At 42.2% G+C, this 19,375-nt stretch overlaps 1 protein-coding gene across 4 annotated transcripts in view; it reads left to right on the top strand.

The window, feature by feature from the left end:
- FIG4 (FIG4 phosphoinositide 5-phosphatase) overlaps positions 1 to 19,375 on the top strand; it is a 151,370-nt gene that overhangs the window by 75,845 nt on the left and 56,150 nt on the right. For all 4 annotated transcript variants that reach the window (XR_012655524.1, XM_032774671.2, XM_075063880.1 and 1 more), the window contains exons 15-16: positions 5,019 to 5,185; positions 17,026 to 17,164. Coding sequence is in view for 3 of the 4 variants with exons in the window: in XM_032774671.2 (XP_032630562.1) it covers positions 5,019 to 5,185; positions 17,026 to 17,164 (306 nt within the window). In the remaining variant the exon portion in view is untranslated. The remainder of the gene's footprint in view (positions 1 to 5,018; positions 5,186 to 17,025; positions 17,165 to 19,375) is intronic.

Raw genomic sequence — 19,375 nt, forward strand, 5'->3', positions numbered from 1 at the left:
CCTTTGTTACTAGAGGGTTTAGTGGCCTTCCTACTGAAACAGATTGAACAACTTTCAATCCCAGAGGCAGACCCCTTTGGAACAGTCACCTGCTCAATACCGCAAATCTCTGATACAACCATATTTCTCCAAGCAGAAGGGAATAGAGGCAGAAGAAACTGTTTTGCTGCTTTACCTTTTGAGGCATCAAGTTTGATGGGACATCAGAAAACCTCCAGATCATATTACCCTTGCAATTTCTTTTGATCTTCCACTTCATTGGGTATTGATTTTTTTTTACCTTTTGGACAGTTGTATGAGTTAGTGTTGTGCTTGCTGTATATGTGTTTCTGCTTTTTGAAGACGTGTTACTTTGTGGCCTTCTCTGTATGGATATCTGCTTCAATTATTATGTTTTTTAAATCTTTTTACTTGCTGAATGATATTTAGATTAGATTTTCAGATTTACTCATCAGAACAATGGAGGAATTATTTGAGATCATGCACAGAAGCTCCTTCTATACATCTTCCTCCTATGCATCTACCAGAACTTCAATTTCTAGGAAGGAAAGGGAAAAAAAAATCTGAAAATTCTTATAGTGCCAAAAAGCCAGAATAAGCAAACCTATCTGTTTTTGAATAAAATAAGACAGGGTACTATGCTAGTTTCCATCGTTTTCTCAACTCTAAGTCCAGAAACAGACTTGAACTTTTTTTAAAGTTATTATATAACCTCTACCCCGATATAATGCAACCCAATATAACGCAAATTCTGATATAACACGGTAAAGCAGTGCTCCAGAGGGGTGGGGCTGCTCACTCCGGCGGATGAAAGCAAGTTCAGTATAATGTGGTTTCACCTATAATGCGGTAAGATTTTTTTTGACTCCTGAGGACAGCGTTATATTGGGGTAGAGGTGTAGTAGCCAGAAATAATGTGCTGTATGACAGACGTATTTGACTCCTATCATTTTTATACTGTTCACCTGCAAATCGGCCACTCCACACCTAATCTGTCTTTTTTATCCATTTCCACATCTCATCCTTTCTCCATTTGACATCTCTTTTTGGAAGGTTAAAGCTGACCTTATTTTTCTGCCCAGTCTTTTTTCTCTTTCTCTTTCCTCCATTACTATACCATCATCCTTTCTTGGGCTCACCTGGGATTCCTTCCTCTCATCCTCCTCTCACATCTAGGCTGTGTCAAAAACTTTCCACTCCCCCTCCCCCCCATGCAAGTTTTTTTTCTCTCCCACAATACATCCAATCCTAATTTCTCATTTTGATTAAAGCAGTCACCTCCTTTCTGATCTCCCTGATGTTCACATAACAGCTCCCATTTCCAGTCTGTCTGAAATGCAGCTGCTAAAATTATTATCCTCCTATGTATTTGACCACATTCACCTTTTTTTAAGTTCTCCCTTCTGTATTGCATCACATTTATACTTGTCTTGTCACTAGTTAGCGCTGACTCTTACTGTCTGACTTAGACAATATTTTGATATTAATAACTTTGAAAGTCTGAATATCTTTTTTTAAGATATTTAAAAAAAAAAACACAAGAAGGTTCATATTGAGTCAGAATGATGGTCCATCAGCCCAGTTTCCTGTCTTTCAACAGTCGCCAATGCCAGATGCTTCAAAGGGAGCGAACAGAAGAGGCAATCATCGAGTGATCCATCCCCTGTCGTCCAGTGCCAGCATCTGGCAGTCAGAGGCTTAGGGAAACCCAGAGCATAGGGTTGTATCTCTGACCATCTTGGCTAATAGCCATTGGTGGACCTGTCCTCCATGAACTTATCTAATCTTTTTTTGAAACCAGTTACAGTTTTGTCCTTCACAGCAGCCCTGGCAACAAGTTCCACAGGTGAATCCCATCTGGTCCTGGGGATATTTTACTGTTTAATTTAGCAGTTTGTTCAAAAACCTCCTCTATTGACACCCTCCATCCGGAACAGTTCTTCAGATTTGTCACCTAAAAAGAATGGCTCAGGTGTGAGATTCTCTCTCTCATCCTCTGTAGTGATAACCAGTGCAAAGAATGAATTTAGCTTCTCTACAATAGCCTTGTCTTCCATGAGTATACCTTTAGTATGTCGATCGTCCAGTGCCCACACTGATTGGTTTGGCAGCTTTCTGCTTCTGATGTACTTCAAAGTTTTTTGCTCTTAGTTTTTGATTCTTTTGCTGGTTGCTCTTCAGATTTTTTTTTTTTATTTGGCTTTCCTGATTATACATGACTTGACAGAGTTTATTCTTCTATTTTCCTCTTTAGGATTTGACTTCCTTTTTTAAAGGATGCCTTTTTGCCTCTAATCACCTCTTTTACTCTGTTTAGCCATGATGGCATTTTTTGGTCCCCTTACTATTCTTTTTAATTTGGGGTTTACATTTAATTTAAGCTTCTATTATGGTGTTACGGTATTGTCCATTAAGCTTGTAGGCATTTCACTCTTGTGATTGTATCTTTCAATGTATGTTTTAACTAGCGTCTTCATTTTTGGGTAATTCCCCTTACTGAAGTTAAATGCTACTTTTTTGGTATTTCCCCTCCACAAGATGTTAAATTTAATTATATTATGATTGCTATTACTGAGTGGTTCAGCTATATTCACCTCTTGGACCACCTGTACTCCATTTAGGACTAAATCAAGAATTGCCTCTCCCCTGGTGGGTTCCAGGACTAGCTGCTCCAAGAAGTAGTTATTAATGGTGTCTAGAAACTTTATCTCTGCTTCCCAACCTGAGGTGATGTGTACGCAGCCGATATGGGGATAGTTGAAATCCACCACTATTATTGAGTTTTCTATTTTTGTAGCTTCTCTAATCTCCCTGAACATTTCATGGTCACCATTGCCATCCCCGTACGGTGGTCGATAGTATATTCCTACTGCTCTACTCTTATTATTAAAGCATGGGATTTCTAGCCATAGAGATTCTATACCACTGTTTGATTCATTTAAGATTTTTACTATATTTGACTCTGCTTTCTTACACATGTAGTGCAAATTGTGCTTACAGGTGGTTTAACAGTTAATTAAATTTCCAAAAAACAATTTCATTGTTAAATTGCAACAGTTTTAAATGAGAGAACTTCCTCCTGAAGGGGTTATAATAGCTGAAGGCTAAATCTTGCCTGAGCATCTGTAGGAGACTTAAAGAACAGGACCTTTATAAAACGTATCCTTGTAGGTTTATAACTAGCAGGTTCTTTCTAAAAAGCCTGGCTGACTTGCTTATTTTATAGGCCTTGATCAGGATATCCAGGTTGGATACAGGAGAATGAAACAAAAACACAGAGATGGGTTTAAAGTGGCATGCTGCAACTTTATTAAGTCAGGTTTATTGACGGTGCGGGGAGGAGGAGGAGAAGGATGGAGTCTCCCATTAAGCTCAATGGATGAGCTACAGTCACTTATTGTGAGTCCTGAAATGAAACCAAAGACCAATTTTAGACCTGCAGCCCTGTTCGTATGTACCACAGGTTAAGAGAATTGTAGATCAACATGTGCTGCTTTTAGCTTTACTCCTCACACATCTCTCCTTGATTGCAGCAATCAACGAGCTCTCGAAATCTTTCAGACTGAGGTGGCAGAGGCACCACCATCAGATCTTGTCAGATGCTGAGAGCTCCCAGGTATTGTGATCAACATTGCAAGATTGGAGGTTGTCTTGAGAGAGTGTTTTTGTAATGTTTTCTTGGTCTGCAAATAAAACAAGTTCCAGTCTGCAATTCTCCATAAAAGACTGTCTTCAGTATTCTGCTGTCAGACTTATGGACCTCACCATCTCAGCTGCAATCACTATAAAAGCTTTAATGCCCATGACCACACCTCAGAGATACCAGACATTTACTACTTGTGTCAAGTGTGGTGGTAAATGCCTCATTCCAAATAACTAATATTCAGGGTTGGACTCCATTCTGAGTCCTTTTCCCACCTCCACAAAGGGGAATATGGTATCCTGGAGGGGTTATCTTATTCTGTGAAGATTTAAGATCTTCCTTTCTTCCTACAAGCCAACATCATCCGCCAGTCATTTCCCTGATTTCTTACTCATGTTTACTTCTGGGAGCTATAAGGATATATAGTCTCATTTCATAAATATTTAAGTATCTAAGGTATTATAACTAATGAGCAAGCATAAGTTTGGTTTTAGAGCCCAGTTCTGCAGTGATTACCCTACTTTGGCAAAACTTCCACTGAAGTGATTATCTGAGTAAACACTCCAAAACTGGACCTGGAATGTGTGATCACAGTATTTGAGACTTCTGTGTGATTACGCTAGTGATCATTTTTATGTTATCTCTGTTTTTGTAAACTGGCAGCAATACCTAGATTTTTTTCCTCCTATATATCTCTCGAGAATTCCTCAGTAGTTACTTAAAATGAATTGATTAAACTTTTAATATTTGGGAAAATATTTCTAAGTTTCCATTTCTGAACATATTGTTAAGGTTTTATAACTCTACGATTAATTTTACTCTGTTAAAATCTACTTGTTTGTTAAAATAATCACAAATGTATGTTTACTTAGCCTTCTTATGGACCCTGATATATACCACTGATACCTTTCATATATACATACAGTGTATCCATGTGTATACATACATAATGTGTACAATAATTTCTTTGTGCATGTCCTGATAAGGCTAATATATGAAGTGGGCAGCAGGAGGAGGTTATCAGAAAAGTTTAGTGCTTTGATCTTTTAGACCAGAGCAGATGTAGAGTTAGTTGCCCAGTACATGCTTAGTCTGTTTAAGAGGAATGTTGTGAAAGAACACTTAACTCCTCTTGCACCTCTGTAATCTTTACTAGCTAAATTAACATTTTGGAAGAAGACACCTGGCTTTTCTGGTTCAGAAGTATGACTCTCATTACATTAACTGAAAATAATTTATTTGAAATTCTACCTGCTTACCTTTAAGTCTTTTTTTAAACTTAAAGGTAAGTAAGGCGTAAAATAGAGAGTAGAGAAACATTCACTTTCGAGCAGTAGTGATAGAATTCTCAGATATTTTGATTTCATTGGTTTAGATTGTTTGAGGAGTTGTATGAAGATCATGGAGATACACTTTCTCTGCAATACGGAGGTTCTCAACTTGTTCATCGAGTAAAAACCTACAGGAAGATAGCACCATGGACCCAGCATTCCAAAGATATTATGCAGACGCTCTCAAGATATTACAGCAATGCTTTTTCAGGTAAATAGAATTCTTCATGAGTGTTTTCTTTTAAGCCATTATTTAGATGGCAAGATATTTATATATATATATCTTGCTTTCTCTGCATTTAGTAATCATTGCTTGTCAGCAATTGATTTCTGCAAATGTAGGGAAATATTTTAAAAAGAGCACTTTAAAACAGCTGGTTACTTTGATCACTGAAATGCTGTGGTGATAGAATAATATCTTCTGTATTCGACCAGTTGCTCTTGGTAAGAGAGACAAGCATGAGCTACACGGAGCTTTTCTTCTGGTCTTAGAACAGCATTCCAAGCGTCACAGCTAAATGCAAGATGAAACAGATTTGTTTAGTATAAGTAGATAGCACATATTCTAAGGAACCATTCAAGTAAGATTTTTTTAAGATTTTTTTTCTCCATTAACCTCTGGATTTTACATTGAGAAACTTTTGGGGTAAAGAATTAGGTGGTTTAGTGTTGTTGGGCTCATTACTGATGCTAATCTGACATGTTCTCTGATTTATTTTTTTCATTGTAAAACCCGCTGAATTCTCCAGCCGCAGCCTTGCATTTCCCATCTGAGAATCTTACATTTTTGTTTTTCAGATATTAATGAATTATGCCAACCATGACCAACCCTATGTGTTAGGGTATGATGTCAGTATTATCCCTGTTTACGGATGGGAAAGCAGAGGCATAGAAAGATTTAGTGATTAGCCTAAAACCACACTGCAAGTCAGTTTCAGAACTGCAGTTAGAAACTGCCTGCTCACTGCTAGGCTCATGCCTAACCCATTAGATCACACTGTCATTTAACATTGTTTGTTTGTCCATTTGTAAAAATGGGTGATAACAATAATTGGCAGTTACATAGCACTTTTTCATATGTAGTCCTCAGAGCCCCTGGGGGTAAGCATTACTAACCACATTGTACAGATGAGATAGATAAGGCACAGATTGGTTAAGTGATTTGCCTGGAGACACTCTGGTCTAGTAGATGAGGTCTGGAGCTGCAAGCAGGTGACCTGGATTGCTGTCTTGATTCTAACACTTCCTAGCTCTGTATCTTAACTTCTCTGTGCCTCAGTTTCATTTTCTGTATCTGAAAAATGGAAGTAGTGGTGATTGCCTCCTGAATGGGGGTACTGAGACTTAAACAATGTTTCCAAAGTATTAAGGCAGGTCAGTGGCAAAAGTGAGAAGAAAACTCAAAAATGGCTCAATTGAATTTGCTATAATTTTAAAAAAATAGTAAATAAAAATTCACTTTAAGGCAGAGACCAAGCATAAACAAATTCCTTGTATGTTGAATTTTTTTGAGACTGTTACGCGCATGATAAAAAGTAGAGCAACTCCCTCAAGTGCTTGGGGGAATCACATGTGAAGGACAAGTGTCGTATTTGTACAAATTTTTGACCCAGGACTTAGAGTAGGATATTCAGTTTTGGGCTGTCCTCATGGAGGCTGCTCTTCATCCGGCTTCCGAGCCATTCCACCGAGACTTGCCTAGTACCTCAGTGTATACACCCCCAGTACTGGGTTCTTCCTGGCACTGTTCCCTGTCACCAGTCCCCAGAAAGAAAATGAAGAATCACAGCTCCCTGGCACCAGGCAAGAAAGGCCCTGGGGCACTGGGCAAAGGACCCAGTTCAGGCTGCCTTGCCACTCTAGAGCCACACTGATGTCCCACCCCCATCCAGGCCCTTAGCCCCTTAAAGAATCCACCACTGACTCCCGGGAGCAGTAGGGAACCCAAACTTCTGATGGCATCAACCAAGGACAGAAAGGAAGTACTTCATCTCAATCAAAGGGTTTGAGTACCTTTTTTATGCACACCCACCTCCAGGCTTACTGGTTGGCTCTGCGGCCAGGTCAAGCAGGGGCACACTCGTTCAACCTCCAAAAATAAGAAGGCCAAAAGACTGTACAGACTGCCCGCAATTCCAGGTGGCGAACCATCAGGCGCTCTTCAGACTCCTGCCATAAGTTCAAGGAGTCCCTCTCTCAGGGTCTGGCCCAGGAGTTCAGCACCCTGGTAAAGGAGTGCGCTGCCGCGGGCAGGTGCTCTCTCCAGATGGTATAGGATGCAGCAGACTTGGCAGCTAGGGTGGTCGCATCGGTGGTGGTGGTCGTGAAGCACAGCTCCTGGCTTCAGACTGCCGGCCTACCCTAAGAGATGCAGACCTCTATCCAGGATCTCCCATTCGATGGCAGCGGTCTCTTTTCAGAGCAGACTGATGCAAAGCTGCATGGGTTAAAGGACTGATGCAAAGCTGCATGGGTTAAAGGTTAAAGGATTGCTGGGCATGCATATACTGCAATCTGCATGGAAACAATTCTGGCCTTCCCTGCTGTCATGGCCTTGACAGCCTCATCAAGGGTCTGCAGGGAGAAGTAGCAGAGACTCGAGCTTCAGTTGTTGCCACCCTTCCTCATCCCCCTCACCTGCGCAGCCTGACACAGCAAAGCATACAGGGGGCCAGAAGTACTCATTTTGAATGTGCATTCGGGAGCAATGCCCAGTCAATTCCCTAGATCCACCTTGTTCTTTCCTCAAGCATTTTCATCCCTACCGTTCAGCTGGACATAGTATCTCAGGGCTATACACTGCAATTTTTGGCTGCCTCTCCTTCTCACCCCCTCTCTTCCCCATCCCTCTTCAGGGACCCTTCTCATGAGCAATTCCTCGTCCAGGAGGTCGAGAACCTCCCACACCTGGGGGCTGTGGAGGAGGTCTTTCGGGATGTGAAGGGAAAAGGTTTCTGTTCCTGCTACTTCCTGATTCCGAAAGCAAAGGGAGGCCTCAGACCCATTCTGGACTTGTCACCTCAACAAGCCTCTCAGAAAGTTGAAGTTTTGCATGGTCTCCCTGGCCTCCATCATCCCCTCCCTGGATCTGGGAGACTGATACGCCACCCTTGACCTGAAAAACAGATATTTCCTCCATTTCATAATGGGTGGATGCCATTTTAAATTGACATCACTGCCGTTTGGGCTCTCATCGGCACCAGGGTTTTTACAAAATGTATGGCGCCAGTGGCTGCTTACCTGAGATATCGATGGGTCCAGGTCTTCCTGTATATCAACAACTGGCTCATCAATGGCAGGCCTGGGAGCAAGTGCAGAGGAGCCTCGATTTGGTGCATTCCACATGCCACGACCTGGATCTGTTAATAAACAAGAAAAAAAATCCACCTTAATGACGTTCCAGCGAATAGAGTTCATTAGGCAGTTCTCGACTCCACGCAAGCCAGAGCCTTTCCTTCTGGAAACATGTTTTCAGGCCATATTGGACCTGATCTCCCATGTAAAGAACCACCTGCTCACCATGGCTCACATCTGCCTGCGGCTGTTGGGCCCCATGGCCACGTGTACATACATGGTCAGCCATGCTTGGCTCCATCTCCGGCCTCTGTAAGCATGGCTGGAATCAGTCTACATCCCCAACAGGGATGACCTACACTGGGTAGTGAGCATGCCAGACTACAAAAAGGCATCCCTGGACTGGTGTTTGGACCCTGGGTCAGTGTTGGAGGGAGTCCCCTTTGTGACCCCATGCCCGTCGCTGACCCTGGTCTCCAGTACTTTGGACCTGGGCTGGGGAGCCCACCTGTGTGAGCTGAGCACCCAAGGCCACTGGTTGCAGAACAATCTGGCCCTCCACATCAACGTCAGGGAGCTCAGGTCAGTTCATCTGACCTGCCAGGCTTTCCTGCTCCATCTGAAGGGCAAAGTAGTGCATGTCCTGACTGACGATACCACCGCAATGTATTTCATCAACAGGCAGGGGGGTGCAAGGTCTCCGGCCCTTTGCCAAGAAGCTCTTTGACTTTGGGAGTTTTGTGTGTGGCATGCCATTTATCTGATAGCTGTGCACCTGCCTGGAACCAGGAATGTCTTGGCAGATTACCTCAGAAGGATGCTTGTCTCGCAACAAGTGGTCGCTCCATCCAAAGGCGATCAGCATAATCTTCCAGAACTGGGGGACTCCCCAGGTGGACTTGTTCGCATCCAGGCAGACCAGAAAATGCCGCATGTTGTGTTTGCCAGGGAGCCCCTGTCCACTCCATGGATCAGACGCCTTTCTCTTTTCATGGTTGGGAGCGCTGACCTATGCCTTCCCGCCAGTACCATTGATTTACAGGGTCCTTGTGAAGATCAACCAAGAGAAGGCGAAAATCATCTGAGTAGCTCCCACGTGGCCTCACCAGCACTGGTTCAGCACATTACTGAGCCTTTCGGTAGCTGCCCCTCTGGCCTGATCTGCTGTTCCAGAGCTACAGCAGCCTTTTTGCACCTGAACCTGGCGGTGCTGCAGTTGACGGTTTGGCTACTACATGGCTAAGCACAGATGAACAGGCATGCTCGGCCTGTGTTCAGCAGGTCTTGCTGGTTAGCAGGAAACCCTCCAGCAGAGCAACTTCCCTGGCCAAATGGGAGGTTCTTGTGCTGGGCCTCGGAACAGCATATTTGGGCTGATCAGGCCCTGCTGCAGGAGATCCTGGATTATCTGCTGCACCTCAGATTCCAATGTTTGTCCCTTTCATTGATCAAGGTCCACCTGGCTGCTATCTCAGCTTTCCATCCTCCATTCCAAGGCAGGTTGATCTTCACTCACGACATGATAGCACAATTTTTGAAAGGTCAGGAGCGTCTCTACCCACATGTCTGGGAGTCCCTGTCTCCCCACCCACCGGGACCTGAATCTTGTGCTGTCCAGGCTCCTGGGGCCTCTCTTTGAGCCTCTGGCTTCCTGCTCTCTCCTGGAAGTTTTTGTTCCTGGTCGTGATAACATCGGCCCACAGGGAACACGAGATCAGGGTGCGTACTTCATATCTGCCCTATATGGTCTTCTGTAAGGATAAGGTCCAGCTGCGTCCACACCCAGCATTTCTGCCCCAGGTAGTTTCCTAGTTTCATACTGGCCAGGACATATACTTAACCCTCTTCTTTCCGAAGCCTCATGGGTCAGATGAGGAACACAGGCTACACTCCTGGATGTCAGGAGGGCGCTGGGCTTCTCCATAATGTGACAGAGTCAGGCCAGATGGCTGCAGGAGAGTGATAGATACATTAGCCCCAGGTTAAGCTCGTCCCTTTTCCTTGAGTAAGATAATGGGCTGTTCCAGAAAAATCAGGAAGTTGTTGCTGGAACTAATTATGACAGGCAGGCTAATTAGAGCACCTGGAGCCAATTAAGAAATGACTAGACTCAATTAGGACAGGCAGGCTAATCAGGGCACCTGGTTTTAAAAGGACCTCACTTCAGTTAGTGAGGTGCATGCAAGGAGCTGGGAGCAAGAGGGACACAAGGACCTGAGTGAGAAGGCATACTGCTGGAGAACTGAGGAGTACAAGCGTTATCAAGAGGAAGGTCCTGCGGTGAGGATAAAAGTGGTGTTTGGAGGAGGCGATGGGGAAGTAGCCCAGGGAGTTGTAACTGTCATGCAGCTGTTACAGGAAACACTGTAGACAGCTGCAATCCACAGATCCCTGGGCTGGAACCCAGAGTAGAGGGCAGGCCTGGGTCTCCCCCCCATCCTACCCACTCTGTATTTGATACAAGAGGAGTTAACCTGGATTGTGGGTCCCACCAGAGGGGACGATCCCTGGCCTGTCCCCTTACCCACTAGGTGGGTCAGCAGAGACTGCGGGGATTGTTCTCCTTCTTTTCCCCTTGCTGGCCAGTGATGAGATTAACTGAGTGAACGGCAAGTTTGAGCCACTAGCAAAAGTGGCCAAACTGTGGGCTGCTGTGAATCTACGAGGCAAGCAAATCCACCAATAAGTGCAGGACCCACCAAGGCAGAGGAGGAATTTTGTCACAATAGATAGAACAAAGCAGTTCTTTAAGTCAAAGCAGTTGTTCGTTGCAGTGGCCAATAGAATGAAAGAAGAAAGCAATGTCTGCTCAGAAGATTTCATCCTGGATCATGACCTGCATCCGCTACTGCTGTAAGTTGGCGAAGGTGCCTCTGCTGTCTATCATGATGGCACAGTCGACTAGGGCACAAGTGTCGTCAGTGGCCTTCCTGGCACAGGTACCAACCCAAGAGATCTATCAGGCCGCTACCTGGCTGTCTCTCCACACCTTTGCGTCTCATTATGTGCTTATCTTGCAAGCTCAAGATAATGCTGGCTTTGGCAGAGCCAGTGCTGCAAGCTGCAAGATCATAAACTCCGAGCCCACCCGCATTGATACTGCTTGTGAGTCATCTAGAATGGAATCGACATGAGGAAGCACTCGAAGAAGAAAAAACGGTTGCCTACCTTTCATAACTGTTGTTCTTCGAGATGTGTTGCTCGTGTCCATTCCATTACCCACTCTCCTACCCCTCTGTTGGAGGTCCTAGCAAGAAGGAACTGAGAAGGCATAGGGCCGGTGGTTCTTGATATACCAAAGCATGAGCACTGCACCTAAGGGGGCGCCACGGCTGGCCCTATGGATATCCCTAAGGCAAACGTCTTCGATGACCGGGCACGCGCACACCTAGAATGGAATGGACATGAGCAACACATCTCGAACAACAGTTACAAAAGAAAGTAACTCTTTTTTTTTTTTCCTAGGTGGTATTTCTATTTTTTTATGCTTTTCATACAGAAAGTTATGTGGCACTATAGACTTAAATGTTAGTGTTACAACACGTATTATGTGTTTCTGGAATCTAAAGTAATCTGTTTACTCATGTATGGGGCTGGACACAGTAAACTGTCTTCTAATGTTATATGAAAGCAAACTAATTGCTGTGCTCTTTTAGTCCTGTGGTGTTACAGTCCCAGTTCTGCTGAATCTGTCATGATTTAGTAATTTGTCATAAAAGTTCAGTTGGAAACACAGATTGAGAGCACTAGATTATTTTAGACTAATTCAATCAAGTAGCCCCTTCAGCTCCTGTTTTTTTTTTCTAACAGCTTAAAAAATGTGCTAGAACACACGTACAGTATATAGTATCTTTTGAAAATCTGTCCAGGATCTTCCTACCTCCTGTACATAATTTCAGCAACCAGTGATAACGTTAAAGGGGGGAAAAAGCTGTTTGTACTTTCATCTGTGCTCCACTTTATAGTGATTTGAACCAAAAGCAACACACCTTTTTTTTTATGCATGATTTCCCATCCCAGGTCAGGAAGTTGGTCCATAAAGCCCGGTATCCTGTTTCTCTAATGGCCAATATTTCAAAGGAAGACAAAACCTGGCATGTATATGATGATCCAAAATTGGCATAAAATTATCCAGCCTTAAAATATTGGGGGATCACTTCTTCCCAGTTTATTAAAATTTCTGGTGTTTGGCACTTGCTGGTTGAGTCCAGCTACACTGGTCTGAAGAGTTATCTGTAGAAGATCTTTCAGATTATATTTGAAATCTGGTTTCAAACTGAATTTAGGGATAAAATGAGAGCGAGAAATCCACTGATAACTGTTCTTCACCTTTTGTTAAAGTTAACACACAATTGCATGCTTATGTTTATAAGTACAGAAAGAAGGCTAGAACCCTGATGCATTACAACCTTTTAACACTGGCAGTTTTCTGTTACTGAAGAAAACTATGTAGTCCCTTTAGAGTACAGTTGCTGTTAGCAATTTAAAGATTTGTCATAGGCAAATATTACGTAGTGAATTATAAGTTCCAAAACAGCTTTTCAGTAGAACATAATAAATTGTGTTTTATCATCTTTCATTTAAATAGTAAGATGCTGAGTTAGTTAAATTACACTGAAACAAGACAACAATTAGTTTCAAAATGCTTGCAATTCCTGATGTATAAAACAATGATTAATGTGTAAAAAAAAAAAAAAAAAAAAAAAAAAAAAAGTTAATCTTTATATAGAGGGGTTTTTTTAAAAAAATGCATTAAGGATGTGTAAGCCATTGCTCTTACAAAGTCATGTTTTGTTTTAGAGCCCTCGTCCTTCTGTATAATAAAGGTTTGGGGGTTTTATTTAGCACTTTTATTCATACTACCAGCTGTACAACAAGAATGAATGAGTCCTGTATAGCATATGCTCCTGTATTTGGAGTTTAACTCTGCCCTTCTTTACTTACGGTAAAAAAAAAAAATTTTATCATCCAGGTTTATTTCAAAATGTGGGGGGGAAAAGTGGGGCTGGTGGGTGAAGGAGGATGTTGGTAAATTGGTAAGGGTTCAGATAAGGGCCGCAAGAATGATTAAAGGATTGGAAAACACACCTTATAAGATAGGCTTGGCTGAGTTTGATTTTTATTTTTTTTAATTTTGATGGATAATATCTGTTTGTCTAAGTGCACACTTGTGGGAAATTATGGATGGGGGTCAGACAATAATTCTTTAACGACAGAAGATATTGAAATTCAAAAAATTAAAGCTTTGTAACCATTACAACATAAATTGTCAACATTGCATGCCACAATACACAAAGTAAATATTCTTAAATCAAACTCTGTGTTCTCAAGCAGCATTTTTCTTTGCGTATCCATAAATTTCAATGATTGATGGAAATACTTCTTCCGTTGGTTTGTGTGTGTACGGTGAAATCAGCATTTACTGACACTTACTGATAAGTTTTATTCCTGCAAGCCTATTTATAATGAGAGACTCAAGGAGCTCAGTCTGTTGATCTCAATAAAGAGAAGGTTAAGGGATGTCTTGGTCAGACTCTAGAAATACCTACATGGGGAAAAGAAATTTGATAATGAGCTCTTCGGTCTAGCAGGCAAAGGTATAACACAATCCAATGGCTGGAGGCTGAAGCTGGACAAATTCAGACTGGAAAGGTAGTTAGTCATTGGAACAACTTACTTAGGGTTGTGGTGGATTCTTCATCACTGGCAGTCTTTGAATCAAGATTGGATGTTTTTCCTAAAAGGTATACTCCAGTTCAAAGGCATTAATTGAAGGAAGCCCTAGTCCTAGAACTAGGGGTAAGGCTAGTTAAACAAGTGGTCCCTTCTGGCTTTATAATCGATGAATGTATGAAAGCAGAGGAGAGAGGAGATGCGCTTGTGGCAAATCAGAGTAGAGTTCTCCCCTCTGCTTTTTCCATTCCTGACTTCTTACAGAGCACACCTTGCTTTTTTGTTATAGTCTTCATACAAGCTTCCAGTCTCCACTCACCACCTTCTGAGCACCAACAGTACCCCTTAAAGTCCTGTCCCTTTCCACAACCCTGCCTCCGCCAAATTTCCATACACTGCTCTGTTCAACACACACACACATTCCTTTTCACAGCCATTTGCAAGCCTCTTGACTCTCTATGAAGATGTTCCATGTTGCAGGGGAGGGAGCAAACCTGTTGAGGGTGTAGGAAGCCAGATGAGTAGCTGAGTTTTCACTGAGGAGTTGATTGGTGCTGTGTGGGTTTCCTGAAGCCCAGGCTGAGCCATCAGCACTTGATGGATTTTTCCACCACTGCTGTGTGTCCCATGGTGTACCAAGACATCAGTCATGAGGTAACTTTGCTCCACTGCAGAGATGCAGAGATACTTGGTTCCCCTGGTGCTGCCTTCTGTGTGTTGAAGAGCTCAGCCAGCGGTTCTGAGAGAGCAAAGTGTATCTGCTGAAGCACTGGCTCTTGAACTGTTCCACACCAGTAATGCCTCAGTATGCTGGGGATTGTAGGCAGTAGTACAGGGAGTCCTTCAAATGCCAGTGCCTCTGAGCAATACCCTCCATGCATAGTTGTGGTCCTCCTATCCAAAACCCCCTACACACAAGCCTTTTACTCTTCCCAAAGGCCCCCTATACATGCCTGCTAATGCTTCTCTATTTCCCCCTACATAACCACTTGCTATCCCAGAGTTTGACCTCACCTCCATACCGCACCCCTGTACTCTCTGCAACATAGTCTGCTTTCTTGCCTCAGCAACTGGTTAGTGAATGAGAGTTACAGGTACTTGGAAAATTTTAATCAACAAAATTTTTCATTTTCATGTTTTATTTAAAATAGTGTTTATGGAGATGTCAACCCTCCCTAATTTTCCAAAGTCATCCTGATTTTTAAATGTGATTATGAAATTACTAAATCAGGCTTAAATCTACACATTTTGCAATTATATTTAAAAATGGAAGGTTTCTGTTTGTTGTGTGTCATTCACCACTCAGATCCAATGAACACAGTGTCATGGCTACAAGGGCATTTTTCACCACCACCCAGTGCCCTGTGCGAGTTGCCCACAGCCCAGCCATATGCATGCCATGTATAATGTATACCATTTTGGCAGTAACGCCCGCTAGGGGAGGCTTACAGGTTGGCTCCTTGGTTGCATCAGTGAGATTTCCTGGGAGGGGGATCCTGTCCCAGGCCAGTGCACCTGCACAGGGCCTAAACACATGGCCATTGCTTGCACCACTGCCACAGTGAGCAGAGTGCTGGGCCAAGAGCACCAACAGAGTACAACGAGTGGGGTGCACTCGCCCCCTGTGCCTTTTCCCTCACCACAGCCAATGGTACCTGACTGTCCCAGCCAGATGGCTCTGGGTCTAGGACAGGCTAAGCAGCTGCCTGGAACACCAGTAAGTATCTTCATCAACCCCAGTGCCACCTGCACCTGATATTAGTCCTTCATCTCCCTGAGATTAGCTGACACTAGCCATCTGCTCTTTATCCCCTCATCTCCACTCCTCCCACCTCACCAAGCAGCCCCCTTCACCTCCATTTCCTCTCCTCCCCACCCCAACAACTCCGTTCCATGCTCTACAAAATTCACCAAATGTGTCTTTCAGACCAACCAGACACTCCATTCCACTCAAGCACCTGGCTACCTGACACCTATCTCTCCCAGGGGGATCTGGTGACCCAACACCCCACCTCTCACCTGGGGGGGCAGGATGACATCACAGTATACCATGAGAGAAACTTCTGGGGGCAGCCCTGTCTCTGTGGCATGTGCACAGACTGTGAAGTGAAGGTCATTCTGATAGGTGGCAAGCTCTGGGGTTTTTGAGTGGGTTGAGGTGCTGGATTCACCACTCAAGCCAAAGCCTATGGGTTGCTTTCTAGTGCATTAATACCATCTCTAATGCATTAATACAGTCCAGCAGGGTCCACTGGGGCAATTAAAATGCAGCACACTGCCTGGGGTTTGGGTGGCGAATTGAGCACCCCATTGACAAAATGAGCCAAATACACCAAAAAAGCATGCAGAAAGGTTTCAGAAGTGCTTGCAAATGAGTGAGAATATGGCCAATACTATAGTCACACCTGGTCATGGCTATTAGTGTTACTAAATGTTATTTCAGCTTGTACCACTATTATTACTGTAATATGCACAAAAGTGCATCTGAAATGCACAGCAACCATGCAAGAATCTCCCCAGATGCATTATCTGTGTTTAGTTTTGCACCTTTGACATTGGTGCTGCTCCAAGCAACCTCCTTAATTCCTCCCTAATTTTTTTCATAATGTCCTAAAAAGCCTCAGAGTAAAGCTGGCATCTCTGGTATTAGCTGTTGTATCTGAGCCATTGTATTAGCTAGTTGTGATGGAAACTCTGGTTATTCCAAACGGAGCAAAATTTTTTGTATCTAGCTTTAAAAGTTCAAATATCTTCATTGTTGTTGGTTGTGCGTGAAGTATAAAGTTTATAGGGACTATTGTTTAGACAGAAGAATCATAAGAAATGTTAAGAAAATAAGTCAAAATACCTAAAAAGGGAACACTTTAAAACTTCTGCTGCAAAAGTTAGTAAACATATTAATACTTAAAAATGTCAGTTATCCTCTGGAAAGTTTAAATTCAAGCCCTGAAGTGTAAAACAGTAGGATTTTAGTCTTGCTTTAAGTGTAGATTTCATAACCCTGGTGTTGTTACTACTGCCTCCATCATACTTTTGAGAGCATAAACAGAACATCTTTTTTTTTTTTTTTTTTTTTTTTTACAGATGCTGACAGGCAAGACTCAATTAATCTATTTTTGGGAGTATTCCAGCCTGCAGAAGGAAAACCTCATCTTTGGGAACTTCCTACAGATTTTTACTTGCATCACAAGAACACTATGAGTCTTTCACAGACAAGGCGAAGGTATTTTGTAGTTCCCCATTATCACTCACTTTCATAACAATTTCAAAATTTAAAAACTTTTACATTGATTTTTGAACAACTTTCTCAAAAACACATTTCGCTTCACAAAATAAGCGGGTAAATTATTCTGCCTTCCAAATGTGGGTTATTTGAAACGCATACATCATTGCCATATTTTAAACATTTGTAAAAGCATTAATTATGATGATCTTTTATGAAATGTCTGACATTTTGTTTTAATGAAATGCGTCCATCTGGTGGAAAAGGACAAATTAAAAAGCTGGAATTTCATATGAATGAAGCGTGCAATGTGAAACATCTGCTATTTTATTGAAGTCCAGTTACCAGCATTTCATTAATCTACAGGCTATAAAGTATTTCTGTTCAATTTCAGCCAGTCATATTTATTGACACAGCAATGTATTAGAAATATTGTGATTAGCATTCACTTTTTACTGGGACATAACCAGTTTTCAGGAGTGCATGCTCAGAAAATTTAGATCAAGAAATGTACATTTCTATTTCTTACCCACCTCCAGACCCCATCCCAATCTAGTCCAATTTGAAGATTGTATCAGTCCAGTTTATCTGTTACCCCATTTGTGCATTGTAGTTTATAAGCAATAATAAAGCCAAAGTACTTGATATGAGAGATGATTTTAGAGGATGATGACTTCAGCATATTGAATGACTCTGTTTCGAATTGTAATGACTGACCTCTCTGCATTATCCTAATTTTACAAAAACAGGTGGTATTGGAAACTTTCTACAGAGATCCTTTCAAAGCTGCTACTGGTGCTTCACCTGATTTTTGTTAGCTGTTCCAAGGTTATTTTGATCCTGCCTACTTGCCCATCCTTGTATGGGCTTGGCCACTTCAGTTGTTGGATTTGAAATCCTACTTTAGATTTTTTTCTGGAGAAGATTCAGGTCCCTTAAAATATCCATATAGCTGCTTGTTTCATCTTAATGCTATGCATCAGGTCATCCTGCATCCAAAAGAACTCTTTCAAATTACCTTTTTCTATTGTATTTCATTTGTCTTCATAAGCAGCATTACCTAAGAACATAATAATGGCCATACTCAGTCAGACCAGTTGTGCATCTATCCCAGTATCCTGTCCTTTCGACAGTGGCTGGTGCCAGATGCTTCAGAGGAAGTGAACAGAACAGAGCAATTATCAAGTGATCCATCTCATCTCATCCAGCTTCTGATAGTCAGATGTTTAGGGACACCTAGAGCATGAAGTTGCATCCCTAACCATCTTGGCTAATAGCCATTGATGGACCTATCCTTCATGAACTTGTTTAATTCTTTTTTAAACCCAGTTATACTTTGGGCCTTCACAACATTCCCTGGCATTGTCTCTTGACGGTTTTTTTGTGCTTGTTGTAGCCTTTTATTCTATTTAAAATGAATTTTGTAATGTGGTATTACACCACTGTGGGTTTGGCTACAGTTAAAGGTTAACAGAGTGAAAGTCACCTCTGCTACTTGCTTCAGATTTAAAGAGTCTAGGAACACATAAAGATCAAGGGTAGTGACCACACATCATTCACAAGTACAAGGTTTAGTCTCTTTTACAAGTTTTATTAAAGTTACAATTAGTTATGAATACCCAAGCATATAGAAATTCTGTACAGAACTATGCACAAGTTACAAATATAATTATACTCTCATCCTTAACAATAGTGTTAGGGTCTGATGGGTTACTCATGGCTTGATTATCTGTAGAGGGATGGTTCCTGCTGGAGTTTCCTAGAGGGAGAGCTCAATTTTCCTAATCTAGGCACTCTTTTATAATGTGATTCTGACTATACCTCATTAGCATTTCTGCACATCGTGCACCCTGCGCTTAGGGCATGTGTTAGATTACTGGATATCTTGTAAGCAGAACATTATTCTTCCCGTTAATTTTTCACAATATCACCCATTGGTACATCTTTTCCTATAATCTTAGGGCATCGGGTTATTCTTCTGTCACTTACTTATGTTAGCATTTCTTATCTCCATGGCCTAAAACAGCTAATCTAAAATCTTGCAGGCCTTAGCCCTTCAGGTTCTTGCATTTCAGCTTGTCTTACTTATATCTAATACATGGTTCCTCTAAATATTGATCAGTCTTATACCTCTGTACTCCTGTGAATTAACTCTATTTAACATATAATGATTATATATGACATGACATGTTAGTCAATCACAACATCACA

The sequence above is a fragment of the Chelonoidis abingdonii genome, chromosome 3 (genome assembly GCF_003597395.2).
Source record: "Chelonoidis abingdonii isolate Lonesome George chromosome 3, CheloAbing_2.0, whole genome shotgun sequence".
NCBI lineage: Eukaryota > Metazoa > Chordata > Testudines > Testudinidae > Chelonoidis > Chelonoidis abingdonii.